The sequence below is a fragment of the Lepidochelys kempii genome, chromosome 10 (assembly GCF_965140285.1).
Source record: "Lepidochelys kempii isolate rLepKem1 chromosome 10, rLepKem1.hap1, whole genome shotgun sequence".
NCBI lineage: Eukaryota > Metazoa > Chordata > Testudines > Cheloniidae > Lepidochelys > Lepidochelys kempii.
Window position 1 is genome coordinate 18954483 of NC_136389.1, and position 15847 is coordinate 18970329.

The 15847-nt window shown below is 41.3% G+C and overlaps 1 protein-coding gene across 1 annotated transcript in view; it reads right to left on the reverse strand.

Annotated features, from left to right (window-relative positions):
- Positions 1-15847, reverse strand: part of XYLT1 (xylosyltransferase 1) — a 320557-nt gene that overhangs the window by 103586 nt on the left and 201124 nt on the right. Inside the window, exons 4-5 of the mRNA XM_073362329.1 lie at positions 4065-4237; positions 3200-3402 (exon numbers count right to left, since the gene is read on the reverse strand). Coding sequence (XP_073218430.1) covers positions 3200-3402; positions 4065-4237 — 376 coding nt within the window. The remainder of the gene's footprint in view (positions 1-3199; positions 3403-4064; positions 4238-15847) is intronic.

Below are 15847 nucleotides of genomic sequence, written 5' to 3' on the forward strand. Positions count from 1 at the left end.
GACAGCTGGAATGATGAGTCATATTTCTTAAGAGACTTTCCCAAGGCTACAGAAAGGGTCTCAATCATCCAATATTAAAAATCTGGAGCTTCTATTTCAAATTCCTTCATTCAGACCACAGACACACTCTCTAATGTTCTTACTCTTTCAAGTTATTTTCCTGGCTGCTGTACACGTCCACAGAGCTGGCTGCATTTCACTGGCAATGGATATGTATGGTACCCAAATCCTGAAGCCCTTATTCAGTTTTCACTATATCTTTACTTAGGCAAAAACTTCCACCAACTTCAAACATAACTTGAAGGAGAGTTTTTGAGTAAGGAATTCAGGGTTTGGCTCATAATTTGTGAGGTGCTGTGGAAGCTTTTGAGATGAAAGACTATGACAGAGCAAATGGAATATGAGATGCTAGTATTATCAGGAACACTTTACGGCATAATCACATGTTAGAAAAATGACCCAATAAAGCCATTTCCCCTTTCTTAATTCCTTTCGACATGGTAGGGAGTAAAAGTCAAAAGGAGAATTTTCTGTTCTTCATAATTTTTGCAGCCTAAAAATAACTGTTTAAGCACATTTAGATGATTTTTTTTTAACTGAGAATGTACTTATGCACAGTTTAGCAAACCTTATTGAACGCAGCTTTGGGGCACGAGTTCCGTAACTTCAGAGAGACTATAGTTTCACTTAGAATAATCACAAGCCTGGTCATGTGGTTATCCGTGAACTTCTGTGTACAGACAGTCCCCCAACCTGAAGCAAATACTCAACCAGCAACCACACACCACACAACAGAACCACTAACCCAGGAACCTATCCTTGCAACAAAGCCCGTTGCCAACTGTGTCCACATATCTATTCAGGGGACACCATCATAGGGCCTAATCACATCAGACACACTTTCAGAGGCTCGTTCACCTGCACATCTACCAATGTGATATATGCCATCATGGGCCAGCAACGCCCCTCTGCCATGTACATTGGCCAAGCTGGAGAGTCTCTACGTAAAAGAATAAATGGACACAAATCAGACATCAAGAATTATAACATTCAAAAACCAGTCGGAGAACACTTCCATCTTTTTGGTCACTCGATTACAGACCTAAAAGTGGCAATTCTTCAACAAAAAAACTTCAAAAACAGACTCCAACGAGAGACAGCTGAATTGTAATTAATTTGCAAACTAGATACAATTAATTTAGGCTTGAATAAAGACTGGGAGTGGATGGGTCATTACATAAAGTAAAACTATTTCCTCATGTTTATTCCCTCCCACCACCCTACTGTTCCTCACACGTTCTTGTCAACTGCTGGAAATGGCCCACTTTGATTATCACTACAAAAGGTTTTTTTTCTCTCCTGCTGGTAATAGCTCACCTTAAGTGATCACTCTCATTACAGTGTGTATGGTAACACCCATTGTTTCATGTTCTCTGTGTATATAACTCTCCCCACTGTATTTTCCACTGAATGCATCCAATGAAGTGAGCTGTAGCTCACAAAAGCTTATGCTCAAATAAATTTGTTAGTCTCTAAGGTGTCACAAGTCCTCCTTTTCTTTTTGCGGATACAGACTAACACGGCTGCTATTCTGAAACCCATCTGAATGAAAGCTATTACCAGCAGGAGAGTGAGTTTGTGTGTGTGGTTTTTGGAGGGGGGTGGGGGGGTGAGAAAACCTGGATAATCCAGGTGATAAAACTTTGTGATAATCAAAGTGGACCATTTCCAGCAGTTGACAAGAACATGTGAGGAACAGTAGGGTGGTGGGAGGGAATAAACATGAGGAAATAGTTTTACTTTGTGTAATGACCCATCCACTCCCAGTCTTTATTCAAGCCTAAATTAATTGTATCTAGTTTGCAAATTAATTACAATTCAGCTGTCTCTCGTTGGAGTCTGTTTTTGAAGTTTTTTTGTTGAAGAATTGCCACTTTTAGGTCTGTAATCGAGTGACCAAAAAGATTGAAGTGTTCTCCGACTGGTTTTTGAATGTTATAATTCTTGATGTCTGATTTGTGTCCATTTATTCTTTTACGTAGAGACTCTCCAGCTTGGCCAATGTACATGGCAGAGGGGCGTTGCTGGCACATGGTCTCTGTGTATATAATTGCCACTTTTAGGTCTGTAATCGAGTGACCAAAAAGATTGAAGTGTTCTCCGACTGGTTTTTGAATGTTATAACTCTTGATGTCTGATTTGTGTCCATTTATTCTTTTACGTAGAGACTCTCCAGCTTGGCCGTGGTCTCTGTGTATATAATGTCTTCTGGTGCTGGAAATGGCCCACCTTGATTATCATACACATTTTAAAGAGAGTGGTCACTTTGGATGGGCTATTACCAGCAGGAGAGTGAGTTGGGGGGGGGGGGGGGGGGAAGGAGGGTGAGAAAACCTGGATTTGTGCTGGAAATGGCCCAACTTGATGATCACTTTAGATAAGCTATTACCAGCAGGAGAGTGGGGTGGGAGGAGGTATTGTTTCATGGTCTCTGTGTATATAATGTCTTCTGCAGTTTCCACAGTATGCATCCGATGAAGTGAGCTGTAGCTCACGAAAGCTCATGCTCAAATAAATTGGTTAGTCTCTAAGGTGCCACAAGTCCTCCTTTTCTTTTTGCCATCTGAATGAAGTTATTCAAGCAACAGTTAGTGCTGAAGATATAAATGAGATCCAGCAACTTATTTGTCACTTCTACTATCATTATCCTGCGCAGTAAAAGCACCAAAAAGAAATACCACAACATTTCTCTAATGGAATCTATCTATATGCAGATCTTCCAAATTTCTTGAAACACAAAGTCCAGCTGTAGCAAACTGCTTACCACAGCTCTGGGTGGGATAATTCTCTTCAAGTGTGAGGTTCACAAACTGAAGAATCAACACTCTTGAGCCACCTAGCTACAGGCAGTCCAAAGCATGAAACCAATGTGCGCACACAGTGTTTTTGTGCTTGTGATACTATTGCCTCGGTAGCAAAAGTGCTGATGCTGGACCCAGTGACAATGAAGTATGGTTTTCTTTTTGAGATAGGGAGAAGCTACAGCACTGAGCTTACTGCTAGGGACTGATGAAACTGCCCGATTGAATGTTCCTCTGCTTCTTGCATCAGAGTACAGAAATTTTAGCCTATGTCTCATTAAAAGTCCATTGTTCATTTATGAGGGAAAAATACACATTTTAAAAAGGGGTCACCATACCTGATAGGATAGTCGGCGGCACTAAGATTAATGAAGAAATCCCAGGGCCAGTCATTCATCTCAATTAAATCCCTCATACTCTGTAGATAGGTGGACAGAAGACTCGCTCCTCCCCAGATAGTTGCCATTCGCCAAGGGGTGACTCTCACATTCGGATACTGGCTAGCAAACTGGAGCACTTTCCGGTGTAGGTAGTTGGATCGCTTTATAGGGAAAGAAAGTAAAATGTTCAGCAGACTAGGAAAAAAAAATACAATGAAAGGCTCCTCCCCGCTCGTCTTCTTTAACCAACTGAACGGCTTAAAACCCAAGCTTTTTCAGATCAGTTGATTTTGGCCTGCAGTCATTTTAATGGTAAGTAAACTGATTAAAATACATTAAGAACTGTGAATGGTATCTGGGATTTGGTAATTTATCTAGCAAATATACTCCCAACAAAACTCAACAATTGCTAGCCATTTCCCCACTAAGAGGTACTAAAGAACACATCCCTACCTTCAGTGCAAGCTAATTTCAAAGTGTCAAGAGCCCCCTTTGTTTTATTCTCTTTGATCTCCCCCAGGCAGCACTGATTCCACTTTAAATGTGCATCAGAGCCTACAGTGATTTATCAGTTATCGCTACAAAACTTAGGACAGTCAGACATGAACAGATATCGTAGACACAAGGAGAAATGAAGGCAGTCACAAATGGAAAGATTTAAAAACAAAAAATATAGTTGGGCATAAAACATAAAACAGATGGAAAAACAAAAAGTGATACCATACCGTATGCAGCAGAGATAAAAAGAATGTTGGAGAAGGTGACAAAGATGGACAGATTGACAAATGGTGAAACAGGTAATTTATAACCAGTGATATATTACCTTGTCAACATGAATGTAATAGAAATGGTCTTTATGGTAAATAGCCTTAAACATGCGTTGGAGCTGCCGAGAAGCTCTGCCATGAACAACCAAGACAAATGCGATCCTGACTGGGTTGGCAGGCATGTATTCTACGGAGTCCTCATCCCATTGTACATTGTTGTTGGCTTTTCCTGTTTGAAAACAAAACATAGTAAGGACATCTCTTAGTGCATCTGCAGAGTGGGGACACAGAGAGAAACTTGTATTAAATTTTGGCTCTTTTCTTCTTTTAAACAATTTTTAATGGGAACTGAGAACTCATAAGAGGTGCCAGGTTGACTGCCCTAGGGATCAAACTCCTCTCTTCAGTCACAGAACAGGTTTCAGAAAGCATGAGCAGCAGCAATGTAAGCTTTCCTCATGCTGCCCTGCTTATGTGCCTCAGCCAGGGCCAGGAGGAAATATTCAAATGTTTTCGACCCTTAACTGAATCTAACTGAATCAAACCAAGCTCCATAGACTTCAGAGAAGCTATGCAGATTTGCATCAGCTGAGGATCTGTTGCAAAATCTTTTAAAGTTTGCTAATCTGTATCCAGGGCAACACAACAGTGACAAAGACAGAAAAGTACTAGGGAATTGATTATATTTGGAATATTATTTAGCCTTTGTTGCTAGAAATCAATATTAAAGCACAGCTATTACTTATGTGGCATAAGCTCCCCAACTAATGGGCCATGCCCTTGCTTGGAGTAAATCAGCGCAGTTCCGTTGAAGTTGGAGGAACCGTGCCAGTTTGCACAAGCAATGGCCTAATTATGTTCTTGTATTCCACTGGTATGACCAAAATATCAAACAACTATAGCATGTGCACTGCTGTAATGCCATCTATAATAGCAGGCATAAATCAAAATGTTTAAAGGGTGACCTGCAAAATATGAGAAAATAAAATTGGGGTTTGAATTGCTCTTTGCTTCTTTCTGATGTAGAAGTGGGCCTGACAATACTTTTTTTTTTTTTTTAAATAAATTTTTTTTCCTGCTTGTTTTTATATGAGAATTTCTGGTTTTGCCTTGCCTGTTTTTTCCCCCAAGAATACTCTATGAAGAACTGGAAAACTAGTAAGATTATGACAAGAAGTACTGAGTAATTGAAGAGCCAAAGGTAATTGCTTGTTCAGAACTTTTCAAATGCTTTGTTCTGTGTTTGGGGTTTTTTTGTTAACCTCTATTCCACTCATATACAGTTTGGAAGAAAAATATCTTTGTTAAAGAGTCAACACACTTGCCTTCAATAAAATTCTCTCTCCATTTCCCTGCTCCCTTAGGGAAACCTCCAGCAAACAAGACAGGTAGAGCCTGATATTTCTAAGTTAAAAACAACAACAAAAAGCCCACACTACTTTTCAGACCTTCTTTATACACCTTAAATAAACTAAAAAAGGTACCACACCATTTTTTCTACTATCTATGTTGCCTTAATATCAAAGAGCACTACATGCAGTATCAGTATCTTAAAAGTGCCTCAGCCCCATAAAGAAAAACATCAGGGTTTTCCAGGTCTATGAAATCGTAGCTGCCATTTTGGATTGTGTCCTCTGAGAAGCGAATCCATTTAGCTGTCTTTAAAGGTCTAAAAGTTTTGATTTTGATTGAAAATGCACATTTAATTATGGGCAATGCACTTCAACATGCACAAAGCTCAAATGTGTACTTCCCGTTAAAAGTAAAGCTTTTAAAACTTTGGAAGCAAAAAATTGTGGTGCAATCTAGTGTGATAATACTTCTATCGTTACATTACATTTATACATAACCTTTCAGCCAAATAATTTAAAGTGCTTTATGCTCAGAGCACGTGTATAAGGTCAATAAAAATTCAGACAGAAGTAGCTGGAGCATGATAAAAACTACATCAACATGCTACTACTTTACAAAGATTAGTTAACTAAGCCCACCGCCTCCACCTTTAGAGACAGGTAATTGTTATACCCATTTTACAGATTTACAGTATAGAGTCTTGCAAACACTGTAGTGTCCATTTCATTTTTACAATATCTGTCAAAGTAATTATTAAAATAAAGTCCAGTCATGTTGATTTAAGTTTGATTCAATGCAAGAGGCAGGGGAATTGATGACTGTCAAATCAAAAAAGATAAAACTGACAGGAAAAGACACTTTATATTTAAGTTTTAAGATATACAATAGAGTTAACAATAAAGTAAACAATGGTCAATATGAGCCATCTGACTCGTAACGATTTTTAAAAGCTTGTTAATTTGTTAAAGAAATCTGCAGACAAATTGCATTTCTTTGCTTGATATTTATTTTTAATTTTCCCCCCTTGAAATGACAAACTGACTGCATGCACGGACATATGGTGTTATTGCGGGTTCTCTAAACAATTTGGTACCCTCGGCTGTGCTGAAATGTTAATTTTGTAATATCTTGTTGCAGCACTTCTTAGCCAATGAATGCCAATAACTATCCCAAATAGTAGCACAGTAGCACACCTGAGGGAAGTGCCTATACAAACAACTCCCAGAGGGAATATTTTTCCCCTCTCAGTACCAGGAGCAGACCACTATCACCAAAGGATTTGCTCTCACTATCCTGATGGGATCATGGAAGTCATACGTATTAGAATTAGCAATTCTCTGTAACTAGATTCCCAAAGACTTCAATTGGGGCTTTCGAACACAAATACTGTATACAGCACATATTAAACAGACATTATGCTGATTCCTGCATTTAAAGCACAGTCACAAAAGGCTTAATAGAATGGGAAAATGGACACATCCTCAATGTGGCTTCCTGAGAAGATGTCTAACTGGTTATATCAGTGCCTACAATTCACTGCTTTTGCAAAAATGTGGATGCAATTATATGCTGGCTTGAAAGTGCACCCCTTTAAAAAAAGCCAGCACTAAAATTCCGACCCCTTAATTTTAAAAGGGACGCTATCAACTTAAAATTGCACTTCCACCACTAATAGTAAGAAAGACTGAATAAAACAATAACTGCATGAGCAAAAACAGAAAAAAAAATTCTCTCTTTTCCAGTTGGTTTGTTTACCTTGGATATTTGTGCATATTCAGTTTCACTGTTTCCCCCACATAGTTAATCAGTTCCCCCTCTTGTTTGTTTCGGTCTTTAGCAAAACAAGAGGGGAAAGAAAATGATTTTAAAAGAGGAAAATAGGAAAACGTGATTGTAAAACCAGAAAAACTGCCTGGGGAATCAGGGACAATTGCAATTGATAAAACAATTTGACTCGGTTTTCTTTTAAACGACTGAATTTCTAGTTGATAGTGTCCCTTTAAATGTTCCTATGGTGGATTCAAATGTTTTGACAATATTTTCATTTCATTTTTGGAATCTATTTTTCTACATTAGTGGCTTCTAAGTAAAAGGAGAGGAAATTTTTTCAATGACCTGGGCTTTTTTTTTTCCAATGTGGGGCTTCTTCTTGACAATATTATTTTAATGGACTTTAGAGTTAGCCACATAATGGTGTTGTGTTTTTGTTGTTTTCTTCTTTAATAAATTTGCTTTCATAGAAAACACCATAGTGTTTTTGGCAGATACTGAACACAAATTCCTCCAGAATATTAATCTGAATTTAGCCCTCTTTTCATCAGGTTTCTCCTACTGAATTCCTTCAATGTCTTAGTTTCCTCTCCCGCAATTTTCCTATTTTATCTTTTTACATTTTGGGGTTTTTTTTATTTTGGTTCAGTTCTTTATAGTCTCATTTTCCACCTGCATACTATTATAGCTTCTTTAGTCTAATCTTTTTCTTGGCTGCCTGGAGTATCAGAAAACTAAGTATGTTCAATTTTTCCATATGTCATAATACCAGCTACTTGTGGTGTAGCCTATCATATGCCTATTTTTAGTTTGCGGTTGACTAGCACCTTCTATTTAGCAGTCTGCCCACTGACACAGCCCCAGTCTGGTTTTCAAATAAGATAAAATTGGGAAGACAGGTAAAATTGAATATTTTCTTCTGATTATAAGACTCTAAAGGTGCAGTCGGACTTGAAAATCAAGTGTGAACAGGCAGTGTTCTGTAAAACATATCAGAATTAGGATGGCCCCATTATCTCAAAAACTGTTGCATTTTTATAGAACCCTTCATCCAAATTTATTCCAAACTAATTTAGACATTTTACTGTCTCTATATTAGTCATTTTGCCTATCACACAGAAGTGCGTCCCCTTCTGGGGTGTTAGGATGCCAACAACAATGCAAGAGAGACATCAGCTGCTTTTCAATTAACAACATGCCATATGGTGGCAATAAAAAAAATCTAAAAGGATTTTAAAGTGGCACTTGCATTTCATAGCTCCTTCAATACTATAATTATATTTCTGCATGCCCACATAGATTAGAGATCACAGAGTAAGCCAGTGCAACCGGCCTTTGTCACCTGGCCATCCTTGAGTTAAACTAACATGCAGCTGCCAAGATGAGTTTCCTCTCCACTGTCCAGACAAAGTCATCTCATTTTTTAAATCTCTACACTCACTTTCCCATTCTTGCCCATTCTGTTCAGTGGGCCTCCTTATGTGTGAAGCAATAACTCAACACTGTCTACATCACTTTCCTTATGTCTTCCTCTATCCTACCACCCCCCAGCACTTTTCACATCTCTGCTTCTTATCTTCCACCTACCTATACCTGGGGTGCAATGGGCCAAGCTGACACAGGTGATTTCCTACCTTCTTTCATGCCACCCCCTTGATGCTTATAGTAGCCTCCCAATTAATGGGTATCGAGCTCCAACCCCCTGTCCTACAAGAAACCTTTATGAAGCAGTTTGGTTTCAATGAGCATACCCAATTCTGAGTATTGCATTATCCTGGTTTAGTCTCTTCCCACCTGTAGACTTCATGCTCTCATGGATTTATAACCATTTCCTCTATGTGCCATGTATACCAACACTCTATAAACAGTAATAATAGACCCTACAATGTTAATGTTACCAGGACTGGGTTATAAGCCAAAGGGGTAGAGTTATAAGCCATAGTCATGCACTCTTGGAGAGATTCAGCAAACAGTCTCATCCATGCCAGGCCAGTTCAGCTGGTGAGTGGGGAACGAGAGCTAGGTTATGGTTCTACCCCTCTACACGGTGAAAGGAGTGGCTCTAGCCATGGAGGGTTCTTAAACTTCTCATAACTTCACAGTTTCATTATATGCTGTGCACAGAGGTTGGGGAAGAGGCTCCTTGTAACATTTACCTCCTGGAGCACCTTCACTATGACTGCAGTGCAGCCAAGATTTCACCTAAAGTGGTGGTGTTCACACTCTTAATAAAACCCATACTTACCAACGTATTAGCTGCTAATCAAAATGATTTTATTTTGACGTTTTAAATTTAAAACAGATAACTACATTTAGCACCAAGACCAAGTGACTGGCAACAACTGGCCTTTTAAAATGAAACGGTTAACAGCCCTTGAAGTTTCCTACCTGCATGTTTTGGCTCCATCTACAACATTTGTTTTTAGGAAAATACATACCTGGTTTAGCAAGTTACACACAAAACGTCAGCCCCAAATGTCAAATTGGAATGTCAAATTTGGAATGTCAAATGGCCTTTATAAATCCCAGAAAAATCAGCTCTCCTAATGGAAAGTCTTACCCTTAACTACAGCGGCATCAACAAGTGCCACAATACTTAATATAGAGCTATAATTTTAGCATCTCATTTGTAGAGTGAATAGGACTCAATATAGAACTCATCAATGTAACACACATCCTTTACCACTAATCTTTTACTTCAGCTGCTAATTACTGATGTTTTCAGACTTTTGTAAGAGCTAGAAACACAAACTGTTGGTACAGGATTTTACAATCCAGACTATTTCAAGGAACCGATTTTGTATATCAATCTATCACTTTATACTCCCATATTTAGATTTTACTATTTATACAGTACATTATGTCTGTGTAAATATATCTGCTGCTGCCTACTTCTCCTGCGCACAGCTGCACGTGTGTATTGATACCATAGATCGTAGAAGAGATATTGCTATGCAGATCTAGAGGCCGTTTACTGTTACTGCTCCACTAAATGAATAGTTGGATTTCTTATTACAGCTAGAATGCTAGTTATAACTCCGCTGAATGGACAGATTCTGCAAACCGTACTTAGACTTTCCACTATAACTCCCTATTTTCAGTTTCTCATAATTTACACAACCTTTCATCTAGTGGGTTGAAATTTTCCAGCTCTGGTCTTTGCCTAAAGATGATTTTCTACTTTTGGTGCAGTACAGCAAAAACAATTTACCCTTTTTCAAATGATAGGAGAGTGAAAAAAATATGCCTTCCTTCGTTTAAAAACAAAATTGCTTTTAAAAATAGCTCTAATATTCAAATGCTTGGAGATAAAAGAAAAAAAAAGTTGGCAGAGAAATAGGCCTCCAGGAGAAGTATCTTAGGAGTTTTCTGGTGAGAAGTTTTTCTGATGAGAAGTGGCTGAGTTATGAAGGATTGATAATACAAAAGTGTAGCTGTACTTACATGAAAATTTCCTTTCTTTGATTAATAAGGTCCACAGATCCATTAAGCAGGTACATCAGCCTGTTTGAAGCTTGGGGGCAAAACCAGACCTGTCAGTCATTAACAGCAGGGAAATGTCCGGCTCTCTGAAGTGCCCCTCTTTGAGAAGGCTTCCACAGCCAAGTTAAATCAAACCTATTTTCCTAAGTACAGAGGCGTTAACCATACCTTTAGGAAAAAAACACAATTTCTCCTACTACAGAGGATAGGAAATTCTTTCTACTGAAACATAAGAACATAAGAATGGCCATACTGGGTTAGACCAAAGGTCCATCCAGCCCAGTATCCTGTCTACCAACAGTGGCCAATGCCAGGTGCCCCAGAGGGAGTGAACCTAACAGGTAATGATCAAGTGATCTCTCTCCTGCCATCCATCTCCACCCTCTGACAAACAGAGGCTAGGGACACCATTCTTTACCCATCCTGGCTAATAGCCATTAATGGACTTAACCTCCAGTTCTCTTTTAAACCCTGTGATAGTCCTAGCCTTCACAACTTATTCAGGCAAGGAGTTCCACAGGTTGACACATCCAAATCTTTGAATGCCATCTCTATTCTGGATGATTTGTTTGTCTCCAGGGCGGGTAGGATGTGTGGACTTTATTACTCCAAAAAACAAAACAAAAAAACCCCCCACCTTCATGTGAGCACATTTGCATATTCTTCTTTGTGCTAAGGTCCACAGATCTGTTCAATGGCATTTTCATCGCAGTTTCTCCAGAGTGGGAAGCAGTATCATCCAAAGAATTAAAAAAGAAGGATACCATATAGCCTCCATCTTCCCTTGGGCACTAAATAGAGGAGAAGAATTCTGCCAAAAAATGGCACTAGCTAAAGACTGGATGGCCAGTATGCAGAATGTATGTATTGATGGCCACACAGCTGCCTAGTAGATCTGAATGCAGGAGACAAGATTTCTCTGCCCTGAGATTGGCACTGCTCCTGCCCGAGCGCCATAGTCTCATGAAACAGAAAGAAAAAAGGAGTGTCACTGCAGCTCTCTCCTTGCTATCTTTTGTGCGGTCCTGGGGAGCCAGCTTTTCCAGTCCCGCCTGGCTCCCTTCCTGCCTGGGGAAAGGGAGCTGATCAACCCTATCCAGACTGGGCTGTGAGAAGGGAAGCCGCATTGTCCTCACAGAGCCAGCCAAGCTCCCCAGTGAGACATTCAAAAAGGGGGTGAAGCAGGAGACAGCCCCTCCCTTTTGCCCCTAGCTTTTCTTGGCCTAGCTCTCCCCGCAACGTCCGCAAGGGTACAGCAAATGCCTCAGAAAGGGGAAAAGGAGCTGAGCAGGTCAATCTCCACAAAAGGCCAATGCAGCCCTAGGACACAGCTGGGAATTGGATGGACACGTTCTTGAACCAGATTGTTAGTCACTCATAAATGTGAAATAAAGTTTGGACTTTTCCTCAGAAAAGCTCTGGAACTGGGAGGACTGGCCAAACCGCCTGCTTCCTGGCATGGAGGCAGAAAAAACAAGGGAACTTCAGGGAGCCAGGGACTGCCCTGCTGCCAGTGACTGACAGGTCTTTTCCTGCCCCAAGCTGCAAGCAGCCTGAAGTACACAGTGTAATCACATCTCTAAACACTCTGTACACTTCTTTGGCTACAATATTTGTAGCTGTTCTCACCAACGACCTAAGTGAAGGGAAACTATAGAAACACACAGCACAACTGGCACAGAGCCCCCTCAAAGTGGGCATCTACAGAATCTGTATATCCGCGGCCCTTCCTCCTATCCCACCCGCTACTACTCATTTTGAGCAGAGCTAGGCCCATGCATGGCTCCCAGGGAACGGAGAGCACCTTGAACTGGTGTAACAGATGACAAAAACCCAGCTGCAGTGAATGCAAGACTGACTTTACTTCCTGTTTATACAGATTCTCGACTCCTTGTTCTATGGTCCCCACTAGCAGCTCTTAACATTCACAACTAATAGCACGAACACATGGACTTTTCTCTGCCTGTGATTCTGTACAGACTTCTGCTCATATTGAAACGCCTAGTCAAAAAGGGACCCTGGCAACTCCGGTCGGCACTACCAACTGAGCTGTTAGAAGTAGGAGGCGCAGTCGGAGGCGCAGCGGCGGCCCGGGGCTAAGGAACGCTCCCTGCCTGCCCTAGCTCCGCGTGGCTCCCAGAAGCGGCCGCCATAAGTGGCCACCAGGTCCTGCAGCCCCTAGACCAGGTGTTCTCAAACTGGGGGTCGGGATCCTCAGGGGGTCATGAGGTTATTACATGGGGCGGGAGGTCACGCGTTGTCAGCCTCCACCCCAAACCCTGCTTTTATAACAGTGTTAAATGTATTTTAAAGTGTTTTTAATTTATAAGTGGGGGTCACACTCAGAGGCTTGCTATGTGAAAGGGGTTACCAGTACAAAAGTTTGACAGCTAGAGAGGCTTCATGTGCTGCCCCTGCCCCGAGGGCTGGCTCTGCAGCTCCCATTGGCCGGGAACCATGACCAATGGGAGGTGCGGGGGGAGCGCCTGCCAGCGGGAGGGCAATGTGTGGCGCTTCCCTGCCCACCCATGCGTCTAGGGGCTGCAGGGACCTAGTGGTTGCTTCCTGGGAGCCTTGGTAAGTGCTGCCAGGATGCTGCACCCCAAACCCCCTCCCATACCCCTACGCCCTGGTCCAGCCTGGAGTCCCCTCCCACACCCAAATTACCTCCTAGAACCTGCATCCCCTACCCCCAACCTCCTGCCCCAGCCTGGAGCCCCCTCCTTCGCCCCAAATCCCTCATCCCTGGTTCCACCCCAGAGTCCACACCCCGAGCCAGAACCTGCACCCCCTCCCGCACTCCAAACCCCTCGGCCCCAGCCCAGAGCCCCCTCCTACACCCCAACCTCCTCAGATTTTACTTTAAAGTTGATGCCTCCTAGGCTTTTCTTTTCTGCACTGGTGCTGAGTGAGGATAAAGTTTGAGAGTATACTGCTATTGACAAATGGATGTTCCATTCTTATAAAGTATCTCAGTAACACTGCTTCAATATACTTTACTCTCAGACTCTTCCATAAACAATTTTCTGCAACTTCATATGATTAAGTAACCTATAAGCAAAAATTAATGCCCTGTGGGTGGGAAGCAGCAGGATATAATTTACAAAAACTCTGTGACTAGTCAATTTAAGCTTAAGGAGAGAGATCTCAGTCAAATTCCTCCTTCCTGAGTGGAAGCCTTTACTTGTGGTAAAGGTGCTGCTGATGCTAACATTTTAAGTCTGCTTTAATCACTTCAGAGAGTGATGGAATAAACTTATGGCAGCATGGGAGCCTGAGTTACTGCCTTCCAGCAGGACAATTCATTTCCTGACATTACTTGTAAGTTCCTATTATTACTTCAGGTTTACAATACCACCAGAGAAAGCCACCACAGTTATGGGTCTGGCTCTGACTGCAGTTCCATTATAACCTCAGATTTCCAGGGATTTCTATCCTACCTATAAAAGAGAAAAAGGGAAAAATTTGTTCCAGGTTCAAAGTTGGCACATGAGGTTTGAAAAGAAGATCAGGATTTATTTCTCTCTTCTCTCTCTCATTCTGCAGAAACAAATCAATTTTCCATGACAGAAAACTAAAAAAAGAAAGAAAAATGGATATACTGTAATATGACTCTGTACATATTGACTATGACTATGACGTAGTTTTGTTTCTAGTTTACTCACAATGTGTATGGGATTGTGTAGCATTTGGTGGAGGAGTGGTCTGAGTAATATTTTAAAAAACAACCTTATTATTTTGGAGTCTTATAGTCAGTCTCAAGCAATTATTGAAACCATTTGCATGTTTTACAAATCACTCCCTAATTATCAGGACACTGGTGCACATAGAGATAGACACAGATACTGAATCTAATTTACTATGATAAATGTCTAGCCAGGCCAATAATCTTAAAAACAAACTTGCATTTCTGACAATTCTAATTATGAAAATAGTATCATTCCTGGGAAATGAATCTCAATTATTTACTTGTTTTGGTGGAGCGTGTTTAGTGAAGCATTCTTCCCCCCTTTCTCGGTGACTCATAAATAAATGAGAAACAGTTTAAAGTAACAATATATTAATTAATGCTGAATTAGAATGAATTTCCTATTAATACGACCATACCAATTAACAACCATTTAGTTCATCATGAACATTATTACATTGAATACCAAATTACTTTAAAATGATCATCCGTTCATTTAAAGCAATACCCAGTGACATTACCAGACTCCAGAGAGATTATATCAAGCGGGTCTAACAATGGATGCAAAATGCTGGGGACATTCCTTGCAGTATCTTATTCCTCTGTGCCAACATTAAAAATATTTGGGATACAGCACCCTTTCTGTTCACCTCTTATCCCGTCATACTACATTTTGTATCCTTGGCCTTCCAGTCCTGACTACATTTGTTCTAAGTGAAGATTTTCAGTTCTGACAATTGCGTCAAGGCAGGTAAAGAACGGCAGAACACTGTTCATGAGAGTGACCATATTTTCCCAAAGGGAAAATGGCACATTGCACGGGGCTGGCAGGAGGTCTCCCGGCCTCCTTCCTGCGCAGGGCCAGCCTGAGATCCCCCCATCTCCCCCACATGTGGGATCACCAAGAGACCCATCCTGCTGCCCGCCCATGCAGGGCCAGCCCAAGGCCCCGCTTCCATCCGCTGCATGCAGAGCCGGACCAAAATCCTCTGCCACCTGTCCACACAGGGCTGGCCTGGCCCGAGCCACTCTCCCTCCCTCATGTTCCTCCACAACCTGCTAGGGGTCACATCCTACTTTTTTTGAAAACCTGCATTTGTCCAGTTTTCTCTTGCCAACAGAGGATCAGGGCTTAACAAAAAGGGACTGTCCCAGCCAAAACAGGACATATGGTCACCCTGCTGTTCACCTAACAAAGTCAAACCAGTTACCTGAACTGTTAAATACAGCCCTGATGAAGAAACTCTCATTCCAGGGGAGAAGCAGGAAAGGCAATATGTGACTACAACAGGGTTCAAAAAAGAAGAAGAAGAAGAAGAAAAAAAAGAACTAGATATGTTCATGGAGGATAGGTCCATCAGTTGCTATGAGCCAAGATCATCAGGGATGGTGTCCCTAGCCTCTGCTTGCCAGAAGCTGGGAATGGGTGACAGAGAAGGAATCACTTGATGATTGCCTGTTCTGTTTATTCCCTCTGGGGCACCAGGCATTGGCCACTGTAGGAAGACAGGATACTGGGCTAGATGGACCTTTGGTCTGACCCAT